The sequence below is a fragment of the Vigna unguiculata genome, chromosome 1, assembly GCF_004118075.2.
Source record: "Vigna unguiculata cultivar IT97K-499-35 chromosome 1, ASM411807v1, whole genome shotgun sequence".
NCBI classification, from domain to species: Eukaryota; Viridiplantae; Streptophyta; class Magnoliopsida; order Fabales; family Fabaceae; genus Vigna; species Vigna unguiculata.
Genome location: NC_040279.1, coordinates 32,871,915 through 32,899,009, shown reverse-complemented (window position 1 = coordinate 32,899,009; position 27,095 = coordinate 32,871,915). Strand labels below are relative to the sequence as shown.

General features: G+C 32.1%; 4 protein-coding genes across 5 annotated transcripts; 2 read left to right on the top strand and 2 right to left on the bottom strand.

Moving 5' to 3' along the window:
- Positions 1 to 277: 277 nt before the first annotated feature.
- LOC114185589 (xyloglucan galactosyltransferase MUR3-like) lies at positions 278 to 2,605 on the top strand. Its single transcript, XM_028073415.1, has one exon. The coding sequence runs from the start codon at positions 522 to 524 to the stop codon at positions 2,199 to 2,201; it is 1,680 nt and encodes a 559-aa protein (XP_027929216.1). The 5' UTR covers positions 278 to 521; the 3' UTR covers positions 2,202 to 2,605.
- A 5,795-nt stretch (positions 2,606 to 8,400) lies between these two features.
- On the bottom strand, positions 8,401 to 15,743 carry LOC114175838 (pleiotropic drug resistance protein 1-like). 2 transcript variants are annotated; one of them, XM_028060671.1, is made up of 25 exons: positions 15,503 to 15,742; positions 15,019 to 15,386; positions 14,781 to 14,901; positions 14,598 to 14,686; positions 14,404 to 14,488; positions 14,126 to 14,285; positions 13,939 to 14,015; positions 13,640 to 13,693; positions 13,464 to 13,554; positions 13,077 to 13,378; positions 12,698 to 12,979; positions 12,294 to 12,610; positions 12,011 to 12,171; positions 11,822 to 11,925; positions 11,583 to 11,739; positions 11,447 to 11,503; positions 11,198 to 11,331; positions 10,787 to 11,119; positions 10,138 to 10,428; positions 9,970 to 10,053; positions 9,730 to 9,863; positions 9,349 to 9,576; positions 9,084 to 9,255; positions 8,756 to 9,010; positions 8,401 to 8,667 (listed from the first exon to the last, which is right to left on the bottom strand). In XM_028060671.1, exons 2-25 carry the CDS (start codon positions 15,324 to 15,326, stop codon positions 8,401 to 8,403), a joined length of 4,263 nt encoding a protein of 1,420 aa, XP_027916472.1. In that variant the 5' UTR covers positions 15,327 to 15,386; positions 15,503 to 15,742. The 2 variants fall into 2 exon arrangements, with proteins under 2 accessions (XP_027916472.1, XP_027916463.1); XM_028060662.1 differs by having other exon boundaries at positions 11,444 to 11,503; positions 14,781 to 15,386; positions 15,503 to 15,743.
- A 5,247-nt stretch (positions 15,744 to 20,990) lies between these two features.
- LOC114181425 (subtilisin-like protease SBT1.2) lies at positions 20,991 to 23,773 on the top strand. Its single transcript, XM_028067879.1, has one exon. It carries the CDS (start codon positions 21,275 to 21,277, stop codon positions 23,579 to 23,581), a length of 2,307 nt encoding a protein of 768 aa, XP_027923680.1. The 5' UTR covers positions 20,991 to 21,274; the 3' UTR covers positions 23,582 to 23,773.
- On the bottom strand, positions 23,589 to 24,796 carry LOC114181435 (photosystem II reaction center PSB28 protein, chloroplastic-like). The gene is made up of 2 exons (XM_028067890.1): positions 24,675 to 24,796; positions 23,589 to 24,331 (listed from the first exon to the last, which is right to left on the bottom strand). The coding sequence occupies exons 1-2, from the start codon at positions 24,748 to 24,750 to the stop codon at positions 23,862 to 23,864; spliced, it is 546 nt and encodes a 181-aa protein (XP_027923691.1). The 5' UTR covers positions 24,751 to 24,796; the 3' UTR covers positions 23,589 to 23,861.
- Between the last annotated feature and the right edge of the window lie 2,299 nt (positions 24,797 to 27,095).

Here is a 27,095-nt window from a genome sequence, read left to right as displayed (position 1 = left end):
TGTTGAATCATGATTTGAATCCAACAGTACAAGTTCGTGGCTCATGGCTACAAGAGATACTATATAGAGTCATTAATATTTCCATAATTACAATTATTATTAACTCAACCAGTAGTAATTACAACTACCACCCAATAATTGATTTTAAAAGTAATTAACCAGCTATTTCTTTTTAATCAATCATCACTTGTTAATTAAATATATATCGGTAATAATTAAAAAATAAAAATAGTAAAGAGAGAGTAAATAGTTTTGGAGAAACCGACACGTGACGGAGGTGTGTGTTAGAGGAACATAACAAGGCACCGACACGCGACAGTTGCCACCAGCGCACGTTGCTGATCTCCAAACTCCGTTTCTTCAAACTCTGCACTTTTTTTTTTCCTTTCATCTCAATCCGCCACACCCATCGTCGAATCTTCATTCCTCAATCCTCTGATTTCATCAACATTCACATTCCTTATCCTCCTTAGGGTTTCGATGAGCCGCCGGAGTTCCATCGGAATCGGATTCGGAGTCCAATGAGACGGCGCCCCGTGGCGGCCATTCTCCCCGACCAGATGGAGAAACCCTCCACCAGGAACCCTAATTCCCGCCTCTGCTTCCTCGCAGCACTCTCTGCATTCTTCTGGTTCCTCCTCCTCTACTTCCACTTCGCCGTTCTCGGAAACCAATCCCCCAAACTAACCCCTATCACCGTCACCTTTCAGCAACCTCGCAAAAGCCTCGACTCCCAAACCCTAATCGAAGCCCCTCCGCCACCCTCCTTTCCCTTCGCACGCGCCCTCCAGACCGCCCTCAACAAGTCCGACAGCTGTGGAGGGCGCTACATCTACGTCCACGACCTCCCCTCCCGCTTCAACGAGGACATGTTGAAGAAGTGCAGAACGCTTTCGCTTTGGACCAACATGTGCAAGTTCACCACCAACGCCGGCCTCGGCCCCCCCTTGGAAAACGTTAAGGGCGTCTTCTCTGACACCGGCTGGTACGCTACCAATCAGTTCGCCGTTGACGTCATCTTCAGCAACCGGATGAAGCAGTACGACTGCCTCACCCGCGACCCTTCCCTTGCCGCCGCGTTCTTCGTCCCCTTCTACGCCGGCTTCGACATCGCGCGCTACCTCTGGGGCTATAACATATCCGTCAGAGACTCTGCGTCGCTTGATCTCGTTGATTGGCTCGTGAGGAGGCCCGAGTGGAAGATCATGAACGGGAGGGACCATTTTCTCGTGGCGGGGAGGATCACGTGGGATTTTAGAAGACTCTCTGAGGAAGAATCGGATTGGGGGAACAAGCTTTTGTTTCTACCTGCGGCGCGGAACATGTCCATGCTTGTGGTGGAGTCGAGTCCCTGGAATGCGAATGATTTCGGGATTCCTTATCCCACTTATTTTCACCCTGCTAAGGATGATGATGTGTTCATTTGGCAGGAGAGGATGCGGAGGTTGGACAGGAAGTGGTTGTTTTCTTTCGCCGGGGCTCCGCGGCCGGATAACCCGAAATCGATTCGGGGGCAGATTATTGATCAGTGTAAGAGATCCAAGGTGGGGAAGTTGTTGGAGTGTGATTTTGGGGAGAGTAAGTGTCATTCCCCCAGCAGCATAATGCAGATGTTTCAAGGGTCACTTTTCTGCCTTCAGCCTCAAGGGGATTCCTATACCCGACGATCTGCTTTTGATTCAATGCTAGCTGGGTGTATACCTGTGTTTTTTCATCCGGGTTCGGCTTACACTCAATACACTTGGCATCTTCCCAAGAATTATACTAAGTACTCGGTGTTCATTCCGGAGGACGATATTCGGAAGAGGAATGTCAGTATAGAAGAGAGGCTTAGACAGATTCCCGAGGAGGAAGTGAGGATCATGAGAGAGGAGGTCATTAGTTTGATCCCCAGATTGGTGTACGCGGATCCTCGATCCAAACTCGAGACCCTTAAGGATGCGTTTGATGTTTCAGTGCAGGCTGTGATTGACAAGGTTACCAATTTGAGGAAGGACATCATGGAAGGTCGCACCGATGATAATTTCATTGAGGAGAATAGTTGGAAGTATGCGTTGTTGGATGAGGGACAGCGCGAGGTTGGACCTCATGAATGGGATCCCTTCTTTTCTAAACCTAAGGATGGAAATGCGGAATCCAGTGATTTGTCTTCCGAGGCTGCAAAAAATTCTTGGAAAAATGAGCAAAGGGATACTTCTTGATTCGGGCAGGGGAGGTAAAAATTGCATCTGTAGGTTCTTAGATGTGTTTTATTACTGACTCAAACGGTTTCCCTGAATTAGGGAAGAATCAAAGCTATAAAATAATTGCTGGGTTGTTACTACGATCTTACTCCAGAGCATGTACCTGAGTTTACTGAGCAGGCTTTCTCGTTGAAAACCACTAGCATTGAGAGATATTCCCTGCTTTCTACAGTTTTGTTATATAGATTTTTTTTTTCAGATATCTGTCTTATGTATTCCTAGATGTATTTTCCTAAATTAATAATTTCTTTGTTACTATATATTCCCCCCCCCCCCCCTGATTCATATAGGAATATAAACAGAATTATGGTTATCAATGAGCGGAAGTATTCAATGAATGATAATATCATTTGGCAGCTGCATTATCAGAGTTGCCTACATTGTTAGTGGGCTTATTTGGATTGTGGGTAATAGATTACTCTATTTTGATAACCGTGAAAATAAATGTTTTCACTTGCTTTATTTTACCAGTTGTTTGTAATTTTTTTTAGCTAAATGATGTAAACATATTGGGTGGTATTAATATACTGTTTCAGGCTTTCATCTGTTTGATTGGTTAATTGCACGGCCCGATAAAGCATGCATCTAGTGAAAACTACTGTTACCTGTTGATTCTGATTTGTATAACTCTTGTTCATGATCCCTTATTGTTTTATTCAGAATTAGAAACAAAAATTGGGCGCACAATGAAATTTACCTTTAATTCAGTTGACAGATGAGAGTATTCTGATTTCCTTTGTTGTGGTATCTAGGATTTGAATGTACAAAAAAGGAAATTGACATAGATTTCTCACTGAAATTATCTAGGACTTGGGATATCATACTGTGGGGAATTTACTTGCATTGCATGGCATTCCATACCATTTGGCAGTGTCTTTTTAATTTTAGAAAACTCTGCTAGCTTGTATGTGTCTGAATGTCCTTCTCCCTTTGTCGTCTCCACTCTGTTCAGTATGACTGTGCAATGAGGCAAGATAGAAGAGAAGTTGTGCGTGGAAGGAAAGTGATTGTAAAAGGCTGTGCAAATAAACTTTATTGCCAAAAAAATCATAATCAATAATTTATTTCGTTTGTATGATCAATATAACCGTGTATTTGATGTCAAATGTTTGACACAAGAAATTTGAATTCCATTTATTTGTTCTTTTATATCCTCTCAAAGTTCACAAATAATTTGAAAACTATACAAAACAATGAAGGTTCTTATTGTGTTAAAATTTTCTACATCGAGAAAAGTGAGACTACCATAGCAGGAGGAAGAGGACTTGAAAATAATTAGTGGATGACAATTTAGTCTCTCACTGAAACATTACTACAAAGGACATGTTATTGCCCGGTAGGAGTGGTATAAGAAATGGAGTTATAAAGTGAAGGAATTAAGTTGACGCAGGGAACCTGACACTGAAAAAAGGAGAATAACTTTTTGTTGCTTTACTAGTTTCTTGGTTTTTGTTTTGTCAGTGCCTCCACAGGACCCAGGATGTATGTTTGGTATGTGAAGCCAATAAACTGGATACACATGCAGGTATAGACAAAGGAGTTGAATGAAAGAAACATGCATGACTCTGTTTTTCAGTTGGGAGCTCTGGCATGGCATGGCATTTGGCAACGCAACATCTGAAGAGCTCATGTAATGCACGACACGAGGTCACTCCTGCATTAATATCATCCATCTATCTGTTTAATCTTTTATTATTTATGCTTATCCATGGTTTTTGAAGCCTTCATATTGATATTGTTTTCCTGTTTCGTAAACCACAACTATTCACCGGTTCCTCAACCATGGATTTCAGGCTTTGTTATGAATTCGATAACCAAAAATATCGACAATCAGGAAAGCTTTTACAAAAATACAATCATAACAAAGTTATGACTTTTTAAAATAATAATAAAGCTTTGAAAACGTAAAATTATGATGAAAGATTGAATAATGCTCTTAGAGATTAAATGATAATGATGAGTGATAGAGCGTTGTGAAAAAGATAGATAATACTTTTCTTGGGTTAAGACATACAAACACATATCTCCAAGCCTGTTGGATTTAGTAATAAGTTATAAGTTACCTTTATAATGTTGGGAAAACCTCTCGCATGATCTTATAAAATGCAAGGTATTGTCTGAAGCTTTTACAAATATTTTTTTTTTCTCATTCTTTAATAAGTGATTCACTATCGGATAATACCGATACTACATGAGTAGAAGAAGTAAAAAAGAAAAACATGTAATTTAGGTTGGTATCAAATAAAACTGGGCCTAATTTTTCAAAGCTGACCAATAAAGGCCTTTTTCAAAGTTGTTTTTTATTATCGAAGCACACAAGGCCTTTCTACGCAAGAACGTAGAATAAAGCTATCTATTCAATTTCCTTTGAGTTTGCTATCAAATATATAAATTCTTCAGACTCTGTCCTAAAACTCATTCATGTCTTTCTGTTTTCTTTTAAATTACTGAAATATTCAAAGTTTAAATAACATTATATATATATATATATATATAATTTTCTTTGTATTTACTTTTGTAGCTTTTCATATTTCTTTTCTTTACATATTTTTCTTGGACTATTTCTGATTGTTGGGTTTGTTTTATATCCACAAAATTTACTCTTATATCTTCAAGATATTTTTTTCTTATCATAATTTTAATTACATATTTTTTCATGTAAGAAAATTATTAAATAATAACCAATTTTAATTTTAGAGACAAAAAATAATTAATCACTATATTAATTAAATTAAATATAATTTTATAAAATAAAAATTATAGGTATCTAAAATAGTATTTGTTATGAATAAAAAAATTATAATTTGTTTGGGAATTAAAACTTAAGTGATCTCTAATATTAGTTAATAAAGTTTTAATTATCAAGAAATTAATTTAAATTGGTCTCAATTTACAATTAGAGATTAATTTAAAATGAATAATAGTAATACTTAATGAATATTTTTGTTGTTATGAAAACACTAAAAAGGTTGGTATGAATATGAATATGTATATATCCAATGAAAATAAAAATGAAATACAAATTTTATACTAATTAATATAGAGATAAAGATAAATATAAATTTTTACTTAAAAATAAATAAGATAATGAAACTCATCGTTTGAAAATAATAAATGTCTATGATAAGAAAGGATAATTTAACTTTGGTTGACTCCAAATATGTTTTTACGCTATAAAAAAATTCCTCTTATTACGATAATAATATTTATTTAATAGTATTTTGACTTACGAGAATGAATAAAGAATAAATAGCTCTTAACTATGGTAATAATATTTATTTAATAGTATTTTGACTTATGTAGATGAATAAATAATAAATAGGTATGAAATCGTGGGCCAACAAAAAAAAATGGCTTGATTTGTCCTTTTAAATATTAGAAATAAATGAAGAGGAGAAATATGTTATACTTAATTGACATTTGATTGAATAAATAACTTTTTACTTAATCACGTTAATTTAAGTTATGAGATGGTAACAATTTTTGTTTTATGCGTATAATTGATCTAAATTGGGAGTACCAAGTTGAATTGGGTGGTTATGGAGAGATTGAAGATTTGGCACGCGCAAATTGAAGTGTCGGGTTTTGAACCCTAATTTCAATTAGGTGCATGAATTGAGATTAGGGATGTCAACGGGGTGGGTAGGATATGGGTAGTAGTTCTTCCGTATCCTACCCGCTGGATAAATATCCGTTCCGTATCCGTATTTATATCCGTCGGATATCCGTTATGCTGGTATCTGCCTATTTTTTTCATATTCGCGAGTATCCACGGGTACTCACGAATATTTATAAAATTATTTAAAAAATAAATATTTAATCATAGATTTAAATAAAATAAAATAAAATACATCATTGTCATAAATTTTAAATAATGTTCAAATAAACTTAAGTTCATACAAGTCCAAATAATTATAAAAGTAGATATAAAATGACGTTCAACACAATGAAAATTTTTTAATTAGTGTTTTGATAAAAAAGTTCACTTTCTCCAATTGATTCCTAAAAAATAAACAAATAATAAACCTTAATTATCACATGCCAAATATTCTTATTTTGATTTCATCATTTTACAACAAGCATACCATAAACATCATTGTCTATATAGGATTTGATGTATATGTCCAATTTCAAATAAAGGAAAGAGAAGAATGTCAAGGGATGTACTTAAAAAAAAATAATATACCAATACTTTTGAAGTTTGAAAAATGAAGACATAAGATTAGATGTGCAACTTAGAAAAAATTAGGCCAAAATGTTTTTTACTAATATATATATATATATATATATATATATATATATATATATATATATATATATATATATATATATATATATGAGTATTTTTGTGAATTAAAGATTAGCGGGTACAGGTATCCACGAGTACGGATACTATGATACTCGTACCGGCCCCGTTAATATGCGGGTATCAAAAATATCCGTACCTACGGATAGCGGATATCCATTTTTAATATTCATTTCTTACTCGTTGCGGATTTTATCTGCGGATACCCGCGAATACAGATTTTTTTGACATTCCTGAAATGGAGTGCAGATCGAGGGGAAAAGGTGGCGAAATCAGAATTTGGAGCGGTGGTTCAAAGCGTTGTTTTAAGTAGCTAGGAAGATTAATCTGTGATAGCAGGGAATGGGTTTCTTAGGGTGCACTGTTGAATTCCATTCTATTCGTACACCAATTTTTTTTTTAAACATGATCCTTTACTATAAATTTATAATTTATTTATTAATTAAATATGATTCAATATTAACTTAAATATTATCATTCAACACGTTTGAAACATCCAATAAATTTCATAAAATTTATTAAAAAAACTAAATTCAGACATTTCTAAAGTTGAAAGATTAAATTGAGTCAAAATTTTAAAAAAGGAGATTAATTTCAATTTTCACTAAAAATTAAAGAAACAAAAGATATTTAACCATTTATTTATTTATTTATATTACATCTAACTTTGATTTAAGTTTATTATTTAATATTTTTCTTTTGAGTTTTTAGTTACTTCATTTTATTTGTGAGATTGAGTTAAATTATTAGTAAAATTTACTAAATATTAATGTTTTAAGAATTCTTTTAAATTTGAGAAATTGAAGACAAATTAAATAAACTGTATAAAAATAGTAATGTATAACTAGTTTTCATCGAGCTCAGAGGTGCAGGACAAATTAAAAGAAGGATTATATATGGTATATTTTTTTCAGTATTAAAAACCACTTTTCTTATAAATAAATTTATCACAAAATATAGAAACTCAATATGAATTTTTCAAGATAAATTTTGTAATAAAATAAATCATTGTCATAAAAAAAATAATGCAAAATTTTTTTGACAAGAAAAAAAATCATTTCATTAACTATATAGTCATATTTTTTATTTTTTTCATCACAAAATGTTTGAGAACTATATACGCCAATCCGTCAAAAATTGTGATGAAAAATATTTATTATAAAAGGGAACATTTTTTTAGTGAAACAATGGTGATTTTTAGTGATTACTTGTTAGATAAAAACACATTATTTAAAAGCAAAACTAAAGTCACACACATTATTTAAGAGAGTAAGCATTGTAACCTAAGTGAACAATTAAAATGAATAATATTTTTCTAATAAAAATTTTAAAGGAAGAAAATATAAAAAATGGAACATATTACAACCATAAAAATGTCTCATATGCATATGAATTGTTTTTGCTTGTGATAAAATTAATAGTAATAAATATAATAATCATAATAATATTAGAAGTTAATAATTTCAAAGGAAACTAAACATCATCATTATCCTCTTGTTCTATTGCGAAAGGGGAATGTTTGATTTGTACCAGTGGAGACGAGTAAGTGAAGAATTCAACATAAATTATGTCATTTGCTCTCTCAACAAACATGACTATTCCTTTTAAGCAATTAACATGTTCTTCAAACTTATTTTCTTCGTATTTGATGGATATAGAATGCATCACTATTCATATTGACCGTATGTGATGACATTTGAAAATTTTAAAGAAGGTTTGAATTTTTCACCTGCTAATCCTACACCATAAACTTGTCATCCTTTTCCTAGAAGATGTCATCATCAAATGGATAACTCGACATATGTTTATGTTCATGTTCAACATTTCTATACAAAATACTTGAATGGTTTCCTAACGCCGCTGGAAATTAAAGATCTTCACTGATACAGCAAAGACCAATGCAAAAACTAGTGTGAATGCAACTATCACAACTGCAACCACTCCAAGAAAATCATGCTTGAAACCAAAGTAAGTTCTCACAAACCCTTCCACTGTTGTTGTTCCATCACTGGATTCAATGGTTTGCTTTATATCTCCATATTGTGAAGCCACCAATCCATACAAACTCCATGCTACTGGATTTGCCCAACTGTACCACCTCCACCATACTGGGATCCTCTGTTACACCATGCCAAAAAGGAATAATTAATATAATAAATTTGGTACCTTTTATGCTTATAAAGTATGAATCGAAGAAGAAACTTACTGGGCGTGGAACTATGAATCCTGAGAAGATATTCCACACTGAATAAAAGCCAGCAGAAATTATAGTGGAGACGTGTTGGTTTGGGGTGACTGCCACTGCCATCATTCCATAGTAGGTGAAGTAGAGGAAAGAAAAGTACATAAAGAATAGGCACCACAAAAATTTAGGCACACTCCACTCATAACCAATCATTGCATAAATTATAATGCTATACACTGCAGCTTGTCCAAGTACATATGGGACCTCAATCACAACCTGCAACAGTGAACGCAAATGTATATTAGAAAGAAGGAATGGAGAGGTAAATTAGAAAGGTGGAATTGCTTGCCTGAGCAAAAGCATATGGAAAAGCTGAATACATTCCAGCTGCTCTTTCCCTATAAAACACTGTCCTCTCAACACCAACTACTGGCTGCACTGAATTTGAATTCTTAACACCAAGAAGGAGAACAGCAGCATACATGGACCCCATTGAATTGAAAAGATCTTGTTGCTTTTCACTGCAATTATTCATGGCCAAATTTCATGTTTCATCAAACACTCTCAAAAAAACAAATGAGATTCTCATGTCCAAGTTTCTCGTTTGATCTTACATTTTGGAGCCAAGGTTCCAAAACATGCTCCCAAGCAAAACAGCTACAATAGCTGTGTATAGAAATCTTAGGGCAGTGTATTGAGAATTGCGCCAGTAAGACCAATGTTGTTTCCACAAGCAAGCCATGCATTGGGTGAAGAAGGAAGTTGAGTACTGTGAAGGAAAATAAAGGTCTTTCGAACCAGGAGATTGAGTACTCAATTCTTTAACAAGTGCTTTGGTTCTCCTGAGCCAAATGCCAAAGACCATTATGAGCAACCATTCTACTTCTGAACTGAAAATAGTTCTAATAATAAACAAAAAGTTATTGAACTTTTAGACCTTAAGTGCTTTTTATCAGGTTACTTTCGAGTCTGTAGTTTTATTGGACTGTAAATACCTGTATAACTCTGAACTTTTGTACACATCGGCAAAATCAATCCCCAATTCCAATTCTTTTGCTGAACTTGTGACTTCCATCATCCATGTTGCTGGATTATAGCCATCTTTAATCTTACTGATACCTTGGATTTCCTTCAGAATAAAAGCATGACAAGAGTGAAACTTTTGCATGAAGATGACGATTTGAAGCAAAACACGAGTTCAGTATTCCGTATTTTCATAGCATCTCTACTTTTACCTCAAAGTAACTAATTAAATTGGAAGAACGATGTCCAAGTGGTCCCGCATATATCTCTTGCCCCCCTTGCTTCATCAGCAAAAGCTGCATTTTGTTGTGACAAAAAGGTTAGAAACATGGTTATCGAAGAGAGCAGAGTAAATTTGCTACACTGGTTCTGATTTTTACCTCATCAAATGATTCAAATATGTCTATGCTAGGCTGATGAATGGTACAAACAACTGTTCTTCCAGTGTCTACAGTGTTTCTAACCGTTCTCATTACAATAGCTGCTGCTCTTGCATCTAGCCCAGAGGTTGGCTCATCCATGAATATGATGGAAGGATTTGCCACAAGTTCAACTGCAATTGTCAACCTTTTACGTTGCTCTATTGACAGACCATCAACACCTGGCAATCCGACTATTGCGTGCCTTAGTGGTTTCAATTCCACAAGTTCCATGACTTCCTCAATGAACATCTGCAACCATTAATCAGTGTCAAACATCAAAGTGTTTCTTCTTTTTGTTTTTGTTTTGACACTCATAATCTTGTTTCCTTTGTTATTTATAACTTAATACATCCAATCAAGAATTGTAATTGATTTCAGTTTTGGCGCTTACAAATTACTGAGAAATTTTACTTACAAACTCTAATGTGTGACAAACTCAATCCAGAAAAGGCAAGTACTAGATTATTTCAATGAGTCATATCAGACAAGAATGCAGCATGACTGAAATGGTTACTTTATGGCAACCTCAAGTGTTTCAAAGTAATTGGCAGAAACTGAAATGAACAAACCTGCAAGACAGTAAAAGGCATAACATTTAGATACCAACCTTTCTGGTTTGAGCATTGATGTCTGGAGACAATCGGAGCCAAGCTGAATAAACCAAGGATTCATACACAGTAACATGAGGAGAGTGGATGTCGTTTTGCTCGCAGTATCCTGAAATTCTTGCAAATGTTTCTTGCTTCTTCTGATACCCAGAGATTGTGATGTTCCCTCCAACATATCCTCCAGTTTTTCTACCAGCAAGTACATCCATCAGAGTTGTTTTTCCTGCTCCGGTGACACCCATGAGAGCAGTGAGAACACCTGGCCTGAAGGATCCAGTGACACCCTTCAAAAGAACCAATTTATTCTCAACAATTCCTTGGTTCCTGATTTCCTGCAAGTATTTGATAATTTTTAATCACAGTATGTATATGCAAGAGTTTTCAAATGGTTTGTTTTGTTTCTACACTACCTGTGGCATGTCCACAACATATGTTACTTTATCAAAGGTGATAGAATGTGGTTCAAAAGGAAGAACCATTCCTCTGTTGCTAGTGAGTAAAGTATGAGAAGGTGTAGTTCCACATATACTTTCGCCCTCTCTCACTGTAAAGTAGTTCCAGCGTTATCCATTAGACGTAATGTGAATTGAAAATGAACTATTACAAATCAAGACTTGACTATGTTATCGGTTGTTAGGAGAAGAAGTTGTTAGTACCACCATTTTGCTCATTGTTTTCAGGTTCTTCGGATATAAAAGCATGTTGCTTCCCAGGTGCTGCAAAACCAATCTCATCACATTAATAGATAGATTTACCTTATATGTTTTATTGTATATTTAAGTTGAAGATCCTCACTGCTGAAATACGTAAGAGCAAGGATGTAGCCAAAGTTGAAAAGTAATGTATATCCAATCAAAACCGCAACGCCTATCCAAAACCAATATGATTGAACGAAGAATCCCCGTGATTTCAAAACTTCGACACCAAGAGGCTCCGTAGAGTTTGGTAGAACCTATCATAAGAAATTATGTTCAAATATCATGCTATTTATATAATGAAGAACACATACAAGTATATATTATTTGAAAACTTACATGCCCCCATCTCTCTGCAAGGAACTCATTATTTACCAAAGCATTCTGTCCATACATCACAGGTGATATCCAGAAGCCCCATAACCACCATTTTTTTATGTTGTCTGGGGCATAAAGAGAACAAAAGTGCATTGGTAGTGCAGAACATAATGGAAAGTATGGCATTGGTCTATTTTGCATCCATGGTACCTTTCGATAAGATAAAACCACTCATAGCAAAAAGGATGGTTAGTGTAAATGACCCAAGAGTTAAAGCTACTTTCAATTCCCTTCCAACTCCTGCAATAAATCGGAATAATGCGGAAGCCATCTGGTTCACTAGTAAAAGAACAAGGCATTGTCTAAAAAATCTGCATTATGTAGACACAAAATGCATGTCACTTTTTATTTGCAGGGTTCAAGTAAAAAATGAGAGTAGAAAAGATCAACGAGCATGCTTGCTGAGTATGTGTATAAACAAAGCTCCTTTTACCTTCCAATATTTGGATCAAATCCAATGACATAGTAGGTTAGGAATATCCAAACAGCAACTTCCACAAAAGTCATAGGGATTTTTAGGATCCATGCAGGAAGAGCATAAGCCCATGAAGGAAAAAACAGATTATCCCTTTGCTTGTAGAAAATAGGAAGCTTCACAACGACCATTGAAAGTTCAGCAAATCCATTGAACATAACCACAACCAGGCAATAGAACAATGCTCCCACATATATCCCCCCATCAGTCACCGAGTCTCTGTGCATCTCAGTCCGTAGGAAGACGGTCATGGTAATAAGTGCCATTACAGCAAGCTAAAAGGAGGAGGAAGCTATCAGTATGATAATAAAAGCTTTAGATAACATGACAATAAAATGAACCATTCTAATTTCCAAACCTACTTGGCTCAGCCTGAAGATGTAAACGAATGAATTTCGTTTTATAAGTAAATATTCTCTGGATAAGCAAGCTTTTAGCAACTCCCATTTTCCCACTCCATATTTTTTGGTTGTCAAAGCAGCTGGGTGACTCTTGGACTTGTCAAATTCAGTAGCAAGTTCTTGAGCAAGGCTTCTCCCAACATGAAATGATTTATGTGCCTCTGAGAACTCTTTGGCTGTGACAAATCCATAAGGTTGATCTTTGTGTGCCCAGTACTGTTCTTGGTCTTTCCTTGATGTTACCTATAGCATAGTAATCAATGGCCAAAATTTAATTTATAAAACTCTCTAGTACTTTGCAGACAGTTTACATCATTGGACAATACACAAGGACACTTACTTCTTGCAAAAAGTCTGCCACACCTTTCCTCTCAGGACATTGAAAACCCAATGATTCGAAAAATTCAAGCACATATTCACGTGGACCCTGGTACACTATATGACTATCAGAGAGTAGAATAATGTCATCAAAAAGATTGTAAGTCTCTGGGGCTGGCTGCAGGAGTGAGATGACTGTGGTTCCTTTGAGAATGTGAACAGATTGCTTGAGTGAGTTCACAATTTGGAAGGTTGTTGAGCTATCCAAACCAGTAGATATTTCATCCATGAATAGAGCTTTGGCTGGTCCAACCAGCATCTCTCCTGCATTTACAAGTTTATACATTCATTTTATTCAGTGGTGCAAAAACTTAGTACAATTGGTGATAAAAGAAGTGTTGTTTTTTACCTGTTGTAAGGCGTTTCTTTTGTCCACCAGAGATCCCCCTTAACATTGCATTTCCTACAACGGTATCAGCACAGATCTCCAGCCCTAAAATCTGCAAATAGAAATGAGTGATTAAAAGAAAATATTATAATGAGTCATGATGATTGGAGAAGCTTCAGAAAGAGTAGATTTTATACCCTTAGGATGTAATCTGTTATCAAATTTGCCTTCTGGCCTTCAGTTGCTACAGCCTGAATATTAAGAGTCAAAAGGACAACCACTTAATATCTGTATGGAAAAAAAGAAACTGCTGATTCAACTATAACTAATCGAGATGGCAACTGTTGGGGTTGGTGCCCCTAATTTTTGGCCTGGCCCAAAAGCTTGGAGGTGGAATAAATTTGGTGATGAAATAATTTTGAGTGTGCTCTTGTGCTAGGACTTTTATATTCAAATGGGACAAAACACATTCCTTACAGGTGATGGACTCTGTTACCTTCATGTAGACATCAATATCTGAATCAGGCATGATATTTTCCTGTTTTTCTCTTCTGGACAATTCTGCAAGCAAATCTGCATAAAGGCATAAGTTTTACACATAATTAAACGTTAAATTACACGGACAATGTTAGCATGTGTTTTCAACATTGAATTTAAACAAAAGTCATTATGTGCAGACTAACCATAACGAGTTCCAACTCCTTGGACTCTTGCTGAGAAGGCCAAGGTTTCTCTGACCGTCAACTCTGCAATATGCAGATCATTTTGATTGACATATGCTGCAGTTCTTTGGGGTACAAACTCATCCACCCCATGACCATTATAAGTCACCTTTCCAGAAAACTGACCAAGAAACCACACTATATTATCTAGAGATACAATATTAAAAATAAAGAGAAAAAAAACACATGAAAGTATCTTTCGAACAAACAAAATTATTTTCTTTGATGCCTGCCCCAACCTTTAATTTTGGATCAAGTCTTGCTGCCAGGGCCAACAACAGTGTGGTTTTTCCGGAACTTGGAGGGCCCAAAAGTAATGTCATTCTGAACAGGAGGAAATGGAAACATTATATTGGTCCTGAAGGTGTTAGCAAATTACGGTATACGGGTCTGGTCTACGAACAGATATATAGAACACCATTTTCACTGTTACCTGCCAGGCTTTATTATTCCACTAACATCCTGGAGAATACGTATATGTTGCTTGCTACTTCGTAGAATACAAAGAGAGTTCAACAGACCCTTTTAACGAGAAAAAGTGAAACCAAATTAACAAGTTATAGAACTCCTTCTGTAAGGTCATGTTATATATATGAAAGCTGATACCAACACTCACCTCCACAATATTAACCATGAAATTAGTGAAGGTAGGCAAAGCTCTGTTTCCTACACGAGCTTCTGCTTCCACATTCAAGTTCTCAAACCGAACCTCTATAGCAGGAAGATCAATCCCAACTCTGATGTCATGAAATCCAAGGAAGAAAAATGGGAGGAGAAGAAGACATTCATGAGTTAAATTCGATGAAAGACACACAGCTTCATTAATGAAGAAGAAAAGAGAATGGGAATCTGACCTATCAATACGTTCCCTTAGCTTGAGCAAAAACTTCTCATTATCCTCTTCAGCAGTTCTGACGAGTCTTTGAAGCAAGACTCTCCTTTCTTGCAACCCAAGTTTGTGCACATCAATCTCATTCACTCCCCCTTCGGATGAAGTGAGCAAAGCTTTCCTCATACGCGAAATGGTGGGAAGTTTCTGAATGGTAGCCCATTTGAGAGCTTCTTCATCATCCTCTCTGTGGAATGAGTTTGAGAACATATCCTCACCACTCTCCCTCCAAATGGATGTACTACCATTCCTGAAACTACCCCCACTCTCCATTCAACCAGACAAAAGAACAAAACGAAATACAACCTTAAATACTGCAGCCACCGCTACAACCTAGTAAATGTTTCCCAGAAACAAAAGCATTCTCAGTTTGTTGATTATGGATGAAAAGAAGATAATATTAGAATGAATAAGAACCATAAACATAGCTTAGAAAAAAGAAATTGTACCTAAATTCCACCACAAACATCAAATGTTCTTGTAACAATATAGAGCATAGTTGTTGAAAATGATAGAATCTTCTTAGTGTAATGTGGATTACTAGAAAATGAGTCATTACATGTATCAATACACTAATTTTTTGATAAATCTACATTCAAAAATAACTTTTGGATACGATCTTGATGCCAAACTTCTTTTTGTTGTCTCTTTAAAATACCCTACTAGAGTTAACACAACAAAGTGAATGTCTATCTTAAGTCTCTTGAACAAACTCAGCACACAAAACTATGTTATTTATAGTGAAACTTCAGAATTTATCATACTGTTAGGAGACAGAGATACTAATTAGGGAAGTGGCAGTGCAGTGCAGCAAGTTCTTCGTGCACTAAAGAATATATATTAATTCATAAAAGTTGTATCTACTATCGATTATAGCATTTATAAATGTTATTATATCTCATTTTTCAAATATTTATATTTTAATCTATAAACTTTATATGTGATGGACCACTGGTAGAGTCAGATTGAGTAAATAAGATTGAGTGAGTGTTTATCGAATACCATATATAAGTAGTTATAAATAAGTTGTTTTATAATTGTAAATAATAGGATTAAATTGTTTTATAAAGATCGTAAGTTATTATGTTCTTTATAATTTAACACGTATCTAATTAATTATTGTGTTAATTCTGTAATCTATCGCAAACAAATTGCTATCCAAATATTATTTTTTAACTTTAACATTTATCATTCAAACAAAAATCTCATATTCTATATGTCTTTGTATGTCTATATTTGTATGTATTTCTAATTACAAATTTTATCATTAACTTCATGTTGTACATGATCATATTAATATTTTAATTTAACAATTAAATATGCATATATATTTCATTTTAATATAATATATAAATCAGAACTCTAAATGTAAATTTTAACCATATTGTTTTACTACATACTATCCATTATTATGACACTTTCATAATTTAACACAAATAAATTCACATCAAAATATTATTATTTTTTTAATTCTAATATTACCATTTAAAAAAAAATAAAAAACAAACATATATGTATGTATGAATAATTAATTATTATAAATTCAATGTTTATATTGATAACAATATCTAATGTATTTTTGTTTAAAACTTTACTCATAATTTCATGTTACTCTAACTTTTTCCAATAAAGATCACATCTCACCTGTGTTTGCATTTTACTTAAGTTGATTATTCATATATACATGTTATTTTTGTATATAATATTTTAACTTTAATTTTATATTTTCTCTTATTCCTCATGTTAATCTATACCTTTCAATATGTCTCTGTCTCCTAGTCTATCTACATGTCTTTCTACTTATAAAGTTTAATCTCTACCTCTGCATGTGTTTCTATTTACAAGATTTAACATCAATTTCATGTTTCTATTTTGTAGAGAGATCATATTTTACATGTTTATCTACATTTTACTTTAACAACATTATGTGTTTATGCATTTTATTTTAATGTAATTTATAACTTGGAACTTTAATTGTAAATTTTAATTATATAACAATATTGTTTTATTACGCATCACTAATTAATTATTATGTCAATTTTATAATTTAGCACAACACATAATCATACTAAAATATTATTTTCCTAATATTATTGTTTTACAGTAAAAAAATAAATCTTTATGTATGCATCATCGATAATTAGTTATTATAAATTCAATAACTTCGTTGATAATAATATTTATATGTATTTACATTTAAAAATTTTCAATCACAATTTTATGTTACTCTAAGTTATTTTAGTAATGATTACATTTCACAATATTTACATTTTAATTTAAGTTGATTATTTATATCTCTATGTTACTTTTATTTAGAATATTTTAGGTTTAACTTCTTTTTTTCTCTGATTCCATATGCCAACACCATTTTAATATTCTCTTACTTTTAAGTTGTCTATATTTACATGTGTTTTATTTTAAAAATCTTTAACTTCAACTTCATTGTGTATTTATTTTGTACGAGATCATATTAGACTATACGTCTATATTTTACCCTAATAATGACCGTGCATACACATTTTATTTTTATATAATATATAATTTAAAAGCTTAATTATAAATTTTAATCATATAATTATATTAATTTACTACATATCACTAATCAATTTGTGTGAATTTTATAATTTAAAGCAAACAAACTCATATCTAACTATTATTTTTAAATCTTATTATTATTATTATTGGTTTTATTATTATTATAATTAATATTATTGTTATTAATAGTATTAACTTATTATAATCCATTATTTTTATTAATATTAATACTACTAGCTGTATTTTCTATAATATATTATTTTAAGATGAAGAAATCAATATTAAAATAATACTATTTACTTTTAATTAATTTATTATAAAAATATAATAATAATTTATTATTTAATTTTTTTATATTATTTAAATATTATATAAATAATTATAATAATTTGTATATAAATTATTTATTTACGTATAATAATAATTATATTAATTTTTTAATCAAAATTTAAAAATGAAAAACAAAATGTACATAGGGGTTATATTTGGTTTTTATAACATTGGTCTTACACATACACATATAAGATATTTGACACTCACAATAGTGTATGGATCTTTATTCTTATATAATATTTAATTTTGTCTATTCTATCTAATGTGAGACTTGGACTCACACTTGGACTATTCAGGGAAATTAATTCAATTTCTTGAAACAAATCAATAATTTTTTATTAAGATTGACACTATATAATTATGTTAATTACATCAATAAAACAAATCATCCTTATTAACAACTTTAATTTTGATAAAAAATTCTTAATCCGTTTTAAAATATCTAACGAAAAAGATCAAATTATATTAATTTTTAAAAAATCAGAACCAAGTTGAAATTTAAAAAAATTGAAAGACCAATTTAACATTTTTAAACAAAAACAGTAAAAGAAATAATTAAACCTTTTATCTATAAACTTTATATGTGATGGACCACTAGTAGAAGTAGAGTACGATTGAGTAAAATAAAATTGAGTGTTTATCGAATAACATATAAGTAGTTATAAAGAAGTTGTTTAATAATTGAAAAGAAAATATGATTAAATTGTTTTATAAAGATTGTAAGTTATTTTTATAAGTTATGTCAAGAGTACTATGTTTGAATAAGAGTTGAAATATGAAGAGAATAATTAGCGAAGTAAGAAAAATATTCAAGTGGAGAATTATGCTATATGAATTGACAAACTTTAACAATGAAATAATTTCAAGTCATTTTTTTTTTGGATATATTGAAAAATAAAGGAAAATAAATAAGTCTACCAAAACAAAGACCCTTAAAATTTAGATAAAAAAAATGAATAAATAGCCGATGGGTATAAAGAAACTTGAAAATACAAGTCTTTTCACTTGAATTTTACATCTTTCATGAGTAAAACCATTTATCTTAGGACCCACATATTTCTTTTTCTGGTTTTCTTTCTATTTCACCTTTGTTGTAAAAGAATAATAAATACGTATAACATAAAATACTTTTTAATTTGTTTAGAGAAAAAAAAAAGTTAACTGAATATAACAATAATACTAAATAATAACACTTCCCCTATTTTTCTTCTCACCATTTGAGGTGAAGTAATGGTCCTACCCACTTATTTTATCTTTCTCCTAATAAAAAAGGATGAATGAAGAGAACATGTATTTTAACAACTTTTTTTCTTTTCTTGGGATTTCTTTCTACACAGTATAAATAAAAGAGGTTTCATAAAAGAGGTAAGAAACGTATACAATTTTATTTCCTTCTTTTTAATTTCTTTTCTTTTCGAGTAAAAAACCAAAAACAAGCTTATTAGAATAAACTAAAATCAATTTATGCATATCATATATATTATTTTTACAACATTTTCCAAATACTTGATGAACACTTGCATAAAACTTATTAAATTCTTTCAAACACACGATATAGGACAACAAAAAGTGGGTTGATTATGTAAGAGTAGTTTGTTAAACATTTTTTGGCCTTAAATAATTTGTCATCGCTGCAAAGGCAAAGGATTGTTATGATTTGTCAAACATAAAATAAGGTGAGAATTATTTTTTATTATCTTAGACAACAAATGCAAAGTAACAGCAAAAAAAAAAAAAAAAAAAAACAAAAAAAAAAAAAACAAGGGTTAGAGTTGAATCGCGAAGAGATTGTACTCATATAATATAAGGAACATGAGCGACTACGGACCTAAAACTTTAGAATATTTTTTTAAATTATATTTATTTTTAAATTTTTTAAATTATATATATATTTTTAATTTTTAAATATATATATATATATATATATATATTAGTTAGTATTAAATTAATAGAAATTAAATTAGATAATTTTTTTTCTTCATAAAATACAATATTTAATGTTAATAAATAATAAAATATAAAATTAAATATAATAAAAGAAAATTATTAAAATATTTTTATTTTTTATTTTTTATTTTATTATTTTTAAAAAAAATTATATGTTGTACTCATCTCTTAAGCATATATTTTTTTTTTGTTACAAAAAAAAGAGTTAGAAACAAAATTATTTTCTCTCGTTGTTATTGACACAAACTCATTATTTATATTCTTATTTTTTATATATTTTTTTTCATTCTTAAAGAAAAAATAAATCTATCTTATCTTACTTGATAGTGAAATATTTATTTAATATTTAACCTTATTTTTTATGTTATGATCCTTTTTGTATATTAATTTTTTATGAATATAGAATAAATATGTGTTGTTTTATAACTGATTTTTAATTTTGACTTAATTATCATAATTTTTTTAATAATTATATCTCTCAATTTTTTATAAATTATTTTTTAGTCTTAAACATCCTCTTTAAATAAATACATTTATGAAAAAAAAATTAATTTTTAGAAGTGATAAAAATAACTACCGGTAAGAGATAAAAAAAAACAATATTATTACTCATCGCATAGTAATCGAATAAAAGCTTATGAAGGCTTTTAATCAATTCATGCACATAAATAATAGAAAAATATTTTGCAAACAATAAAGTTATTAATATTAAAAAAAGCTATTCAATTATTAATTATTAATGAGTTTAATATTAAAAAATAAAGGATAAATATGGAATTTAATTTATAATTATAATTATATGAAATTATGTATTTATTTTGATTCAATCAGTCAGTATAATTAAACATAGAAAAGATAGAGGAGAACCAACCAAATATCACAAATATAAAGCTTACAAGTTTAATAAATGAATACAGTTTTTATCATTAATAATTCTTTTGGGTCCTTCAACTCATCCATTTAGTTAGTAAACAAACAGAAGCAATAGCATTTCTACACTCAATTTTCTTTTTTCTTTTTTTTTTTATGAGAAATAGAGGAAGAAAAGGAGAAGGTAAGTGAATAAACAAAAGTAATATATTGGTAACATGGAATTCACAGAATTTGAAACAAACGGCTACTTAGTTTTTTTTTTTTAATTTTTCTTTTCCTATTAAAGGCAAGTAAAACATCTCGTGACACTTGCTGCGAGCTTTCGGCTCCCCAATTCTCAGTCAAATCCGGTTTGGGACTTCTCTCTCAACAAAAGATCCTCGTGATGAAGAGCTCTCATATTTCACGAGCTTTGTATCAACAACGCTTACCTTCTCCAGTTTTGAATTCTTCTCAACACCTTCAAATACCCCTCCACAACATCATGCATCACCAACCAACAACAACAACACAACCTCGTACTACAACACCCAATGGACTCCAAATCCAAAATTCAACTTTTTTTCCTCACCCTTTTCCTCTTCACTCTCACCATCGCCAATGCAGAAGCGCTTGGAACTTACATAGTTCAGCTACACCCTCATGGCACCACCAGCTCTGCTTTCACCTCCAAGCTCAAATGGCACCTTTCATTCCTCCAACAAACCCTTTCCTCCGATGAGGACCCTTCTTCGCGCCTTCTCTACTCTTACCGTTCCGCCATGGACGGTTTTGCAGCTCAGTTAACCGAGTCTGAGCTTGAGTACCTCAAAAACTTGCCAGATGTTATCTCAATTAGGCCTGACACCATGCTCCAGCTTCAGACCACTTACTCTTACAAGTTCTTGGGACTCAACCCTGCCAGAGAAAATGGTTGGTACCAATCTGGTTTCGGCCGTGGAACCATAATTGGGGTGCTTGATACTGGAGTGTGGCCTGAGAGTCCCAGCTTCAATGATCAAGGAATGCCCCCAGTTCCCAAGAAATGGAAGGGTATATGCCAAGCTGGGAAGGCCTTTAACTCTTCCAATTGTAACAGGAAACTTATCGGTGCAAGGTACTTCACCAAAGGCCATTCTTCAGTGTCACCTTTCAGAATTCCGGAATATCTCTCTCCAAGAGACTCCTCTGGCCATGGCACACACACTTCATCCACGGCTGGAGGAGTGCCTGTGCCTTTGGCGAGTGTGTTTGGTTACGCCTCCGGCGTGGCAAGAGGAATGGCTCCTGGTGCCCACATTGCGGTGTACAAAGTGTGTTGGTTCAATGGCTGCTATAACTCAGACATCATGGCTGCAATGGATGTCGCAATCAGAGATGGGGTGGACATTCTCTCCTTGTCTCTAGGTGGCTTCTCTACGCCTCTATATGATGACAACATTGCCATTGGAAGCTTTAGAGCAATGGAGCATGGGATTTCGGTGATATGTGCAGCAGGAAACAATGGTCCTACGGCAATGTCTGTTGCCAATGAGGCTCCTTGGATTGCCACCATCGGTGCAAGCACACTAGACAGAAAATTCCCAGCTACAGTTCGAATGGGAAATGGACAAATGCTGTATGGAGAGTCCATGTATCCGCTGAACCATCCAATGAGCAACGGAAAAGAACTTGAACTGGTTTATCTGTCTGAAGGGGACACCGAGAGTCAGTTTTGCCTCAGAGGGTCTCTTCCAAGGGACAAAGTTAAAGGCAAAATGGTGGTCTGCGATCGAGGGGTCAACGGAAGAGCAGAGAAGGGACAAGTGGTGAAGGAGGCTGGTGGTGTTGCTATGATCCTCGCCAACACGGAGATAAACTTGGGAGAGGATTCGGTTGATGTTCATGTCTTGCCTGCAACTTTGATTGGATTTGATGAAGCAGTTACCTTGAAAGATTACATAAACTCCACAAGAAGGCCTCTTGCAAGGATTGAATTTGGAGGAACTGTGATAGGGAAGGGTAGAGCTCCAGCAGTGGCAAGATTTTCAGCTCGAGGACCAAGTTATACGAACCCTTCAATCCTCAAACCAGATGTTATAGCTCCAGGAGTGAACATCATTGCTGCATGGCCTCAGAACCTTGGTCCTACAGGCCTTCCAGAAGATTCTAGAAGAGTTAACTTCTCTGTGATGTCTGGTACCTCAATGGCATGCCCTCATGTTAGCGGCATTGCTGCTCTCATTCGCTCGGCTCACCCGAGTTGGAGCCCTGCAGCCATAAAATCTGCAATCATGACAACAGCCGAGGTAACCGACCACACTGGAAGGCCAATTCTTGATGAAAACCAAGCAGCAGGAGTTTTTGACATGGGAGCTGGACATGTGAATCCACAGAGAGCATTGAACCCTGGACTTGTGTATGACATTAGGCCAGATGATTATATCATCCACCTTTGCAGCCTTGGATACACAAAGTCAGAAATATTCAGCATCACACACAGAAATGTGAGTTGCAATGCAGTCTTGAAGAAGAATAGAGGCTTCAGCCTTAACTATCCCTCATTCTCAGTGATTTTCAAGGATGGGGAGAGGAGAAAGATGTTCAGCAGAAGACTAACAAATGTGGGAAGTGCTAACTCCATCTACTCAGTGGAGGTTATGGCACCTGAAGGAGTAAAAGTGATAGTAAAACCCAAAAGGCTTGCATTTAAACAAGTGAATCAAAGCTTGACTTACAGGGTATGGTTTATATCGAGAAAAAGGGTTAAAAGAGGTGATGGTTTGGTGACCTATGCAGAAGGGAATTTGACATGGTTACACTCCAAAAATGGTTCCAACAGGGTCAGAAGCCCTGTGGCAGTGACTTGGAAGTCAAAGTAGCAGGGAGAACAGTAGCAGATTATGAAGTTTTTCAATATGATTATTGGTTCAATAGGTTTATTTATGATTGCAGAATTTATACTGAAGTTGGTGTTACGAGTTTTAGTAGAAAAAACTCGATAGGAAGAATCTTTAAGAGTAAGCCCATTTATAAATGCTGAATAAATTGGTTGTGCCAAGATTTAGTCAAAACTCTCTGCTTTACATGTTTTCTGAATCAGAATTAACGTAAAAAATTAACATGAGAAAGGGTAGAAGACAGAAGGTATTCCATAGTAACTTATTTTTGAATGAATTGCAAACCATTTGCATCAGAATATCGTTCCATGAATCTCATGAATCTGTCCCAATCCTTTGGAGTCCGCATAACATACTTGGCTTCAATTCCTGAGGGCTTTCCATTGACAAACTTAGCACTCACATCAACAGACTGAAGGACCCCTTCCTCATCGATCATGTATAAACCGGTGATATCAGCAACTTCGCGAAATGAATCAAAAACTGAGGGTTGATCAAAGTTGAAGATGGCCGTACCATTTGTTCCATCACGTGATGTAGTGAGCCTCACATCTGGTATTGTTTGTTCATCAGTTCCCCTAATGAACTGCATGGTTGGTTTGGCCATCATCATAACAAAAAAGTGTTTCGGAGGATTTTGCTTTAGCTTGGACAACCTCAAACGTGGCAGATTCACAGATTGGCCATTGAATGAAGAATGTGTGCTACTGTGATGAAAAATGATAGATGAGACTGAAAATACAACATTATCAAGTTAGCCACCAACACCATCATTAAGCTCAATACTACTCCAAAACCAAAAGTCTGTGCAAGAAATTCTAACAACTTAAAAGGTCAATTTATAATATATAAAATGAATACAAGTCAATAGGTCTGATAAGATTGAGTTAAGCTTAAAGTTCACTTCTTATAAAACATTCAAAATTGTTAAATTTATGAAAGGCATAAATGCATGAAGGTACAAACCTACTATTTGTTATGAGCTTTAAACCAGTAGCAACGCTTAATGGAACAGTAATGAAAAATTCTTTCAAAAGAAGAAGAAAAAAGATGCAGTTAGTGAAGATAAATGTACCTGAAGATGAATGTGAGTGGTGAAGAGTTTTGGAGAGTGAGGAGGAGAATGTGAGGGAATGGAAAGAAGTTGCCATTGATGAATTGTGTTATATGTAGTGTAGTGATTATAAATGGGAGAGAAGTAACATTGTGTTGTGTGGGTATTGACAGAACAAAGTAGGGTATATGTGTAACAAAGAGAGCCATTCAGTTGAAGAAACAAAATTTTGGGGTTTTGGAAAATGATTGTGTTTGTGTTTGTGTGTGTAGGATAGACAGACACTGTGTCTAGATTTAATGGTTCATATCAGATTCACATATTGACATGGCACACCAGAATGATACAAAAAGAACATGTCTAGTGTGAGGAGATTCACTTTAATTAACATGTTTTAATTTAATTTAAATTTTGTAGATTTCTTTATATCACATATTATTTTAGATATTTTTGTAATTTTAATTCTGGTGGAAGATTTTTATATGACTTGCACTTTCTTTAATGTTTTACTCAGTTCTTAATATAAATACATATTTTTTTATTCGTTATATGGAATCTCATTTACGTAGGTGTACTTTTAATTTAAAGCTGAAATAAACTTTAAATTGTGGTCAACTATATAAAAAACAAAAAAGAAATATCAGTTATAATAACGTAAAAGAATTAATTTATATTCCTACGACTGACAAAAATTGTCATATAAAAAAATGAAAAATTTTCAATTAATTATAAATCATTGTTGTTATGTTTTAGAAACAATTATTGTTATAAAAGTGTACAAAATCATTGAATGTGTGGTATGTTTGAAAAAAATCTTTTAAAAAATAAGAAAAAATAAATTTATGCATTTATAAATTGAAATTAGTCTATATGGGAATAATTTGTCTAAAATCAATCAGGTTTTTAAATTTTAATTTATTTTTGTGAAAAAGATCATTTTATTTTTTTATTTCTTAAAGCATGTATGAAGAAAACAAATCATTATATTTTTTAATTAAACTAGCGGAAAAACAGGGTTTATCTGAGTTAAAATTAATATCAATATTAATTTTACTTTTACATACGAACTTAGTTAAAATTAAACGTATTATTATTTTTATATTTGATTTATAATTTATGATTCGAACGAAAATAAAATTAGAAAAGGAATATAGATTTAAGTGTAATGGTGTTGTGGAGTAGTAAATATTTAGTGGATGAATAGTTTATCATTACTTTGTTTTTTTCTTTTTTTTCTATATGTAACAAAATAGATAGTTGTGAGGTTTTAGAAAAATAATTAAAGACAAAAATATGAATATAAAATAAGGTATGTTTGTAAATATGGTTACAAATAATTTATTATTTTTTATTGAATTAAATATATTTTTTCTTATTAATTTATTGTAAAAATTATGTTTCGTCTTTAAACTAAATTGTAAAAAATTTATATGTGAGGTTTTCTTTTAATATATGATAAATGAAATTCAATTTTCAACTATAATATAATCTCCACGTTTCCATATAACAATGGAAGAATGTTTTATATGATTTTTATGCATTACAATAAATAAACTAAAAAAAATTATATCTAAAATAATCTCTATTAATAAAGAATTATATTTAATTTGTAGATCATAGTCTAAATTGATTTATAAAAATATTAGTTATTAATATTTTAATTACCAAAAAATTAATGACTAAATTAGAATTTGTATTTAATTTAAACACTAATTCTTTTATTAAATAATATTAAAGATCAATTTAAATGATGATAACTTATAAAATAATTATAATTTTTTATTTATAATAGAAATAATTTAGATATTAATAATTTTTAGTTTATAAATTTATATTTAAATTAATCATAATTGATTATTATTTATTTAGAATAAAATATATAACTTTTTGTAAAAAACATATTTAATCTTTTTATTTTATTAAACAATAAATCTTAAGTCAATGTGTTTCACCCAAAATACAATTTCATTATGTTTAGTTCAGCAATAAAATCATTATTAGTTATGTTCCCTTATTTACAATATCACAATAGTTTAACTTTTATCTTAGTTATTTTTTTTAGTTATCTTAGTATCTTTAATAAAGAAAATATCACAAAGTAATAAATGCATCCTTTAAAATATTTTAATATTTAGAGACAAAGCAACTGTCAACCATAGTGATAAAAATATATTAAAAGATTCTAATTTTTTTCATTTAAGTACAAATTATTATAGCATACACATGTAATCAAGTTCTTACAAGATAACACGAAATCTTAATACAAATAAAATGTACCAATAGAACAACATAACCTTTGATATTATTTCAAAAATCTGGAAAATGGCACATATTATAACTATTTGTAAAGTGGGTGGAGATATATCAAGGATATAAAAAATAAATATTGAGATTACAAAAAATTGATGTCTTGTTATGTAAAAACTTAGAAACGTTTCATTC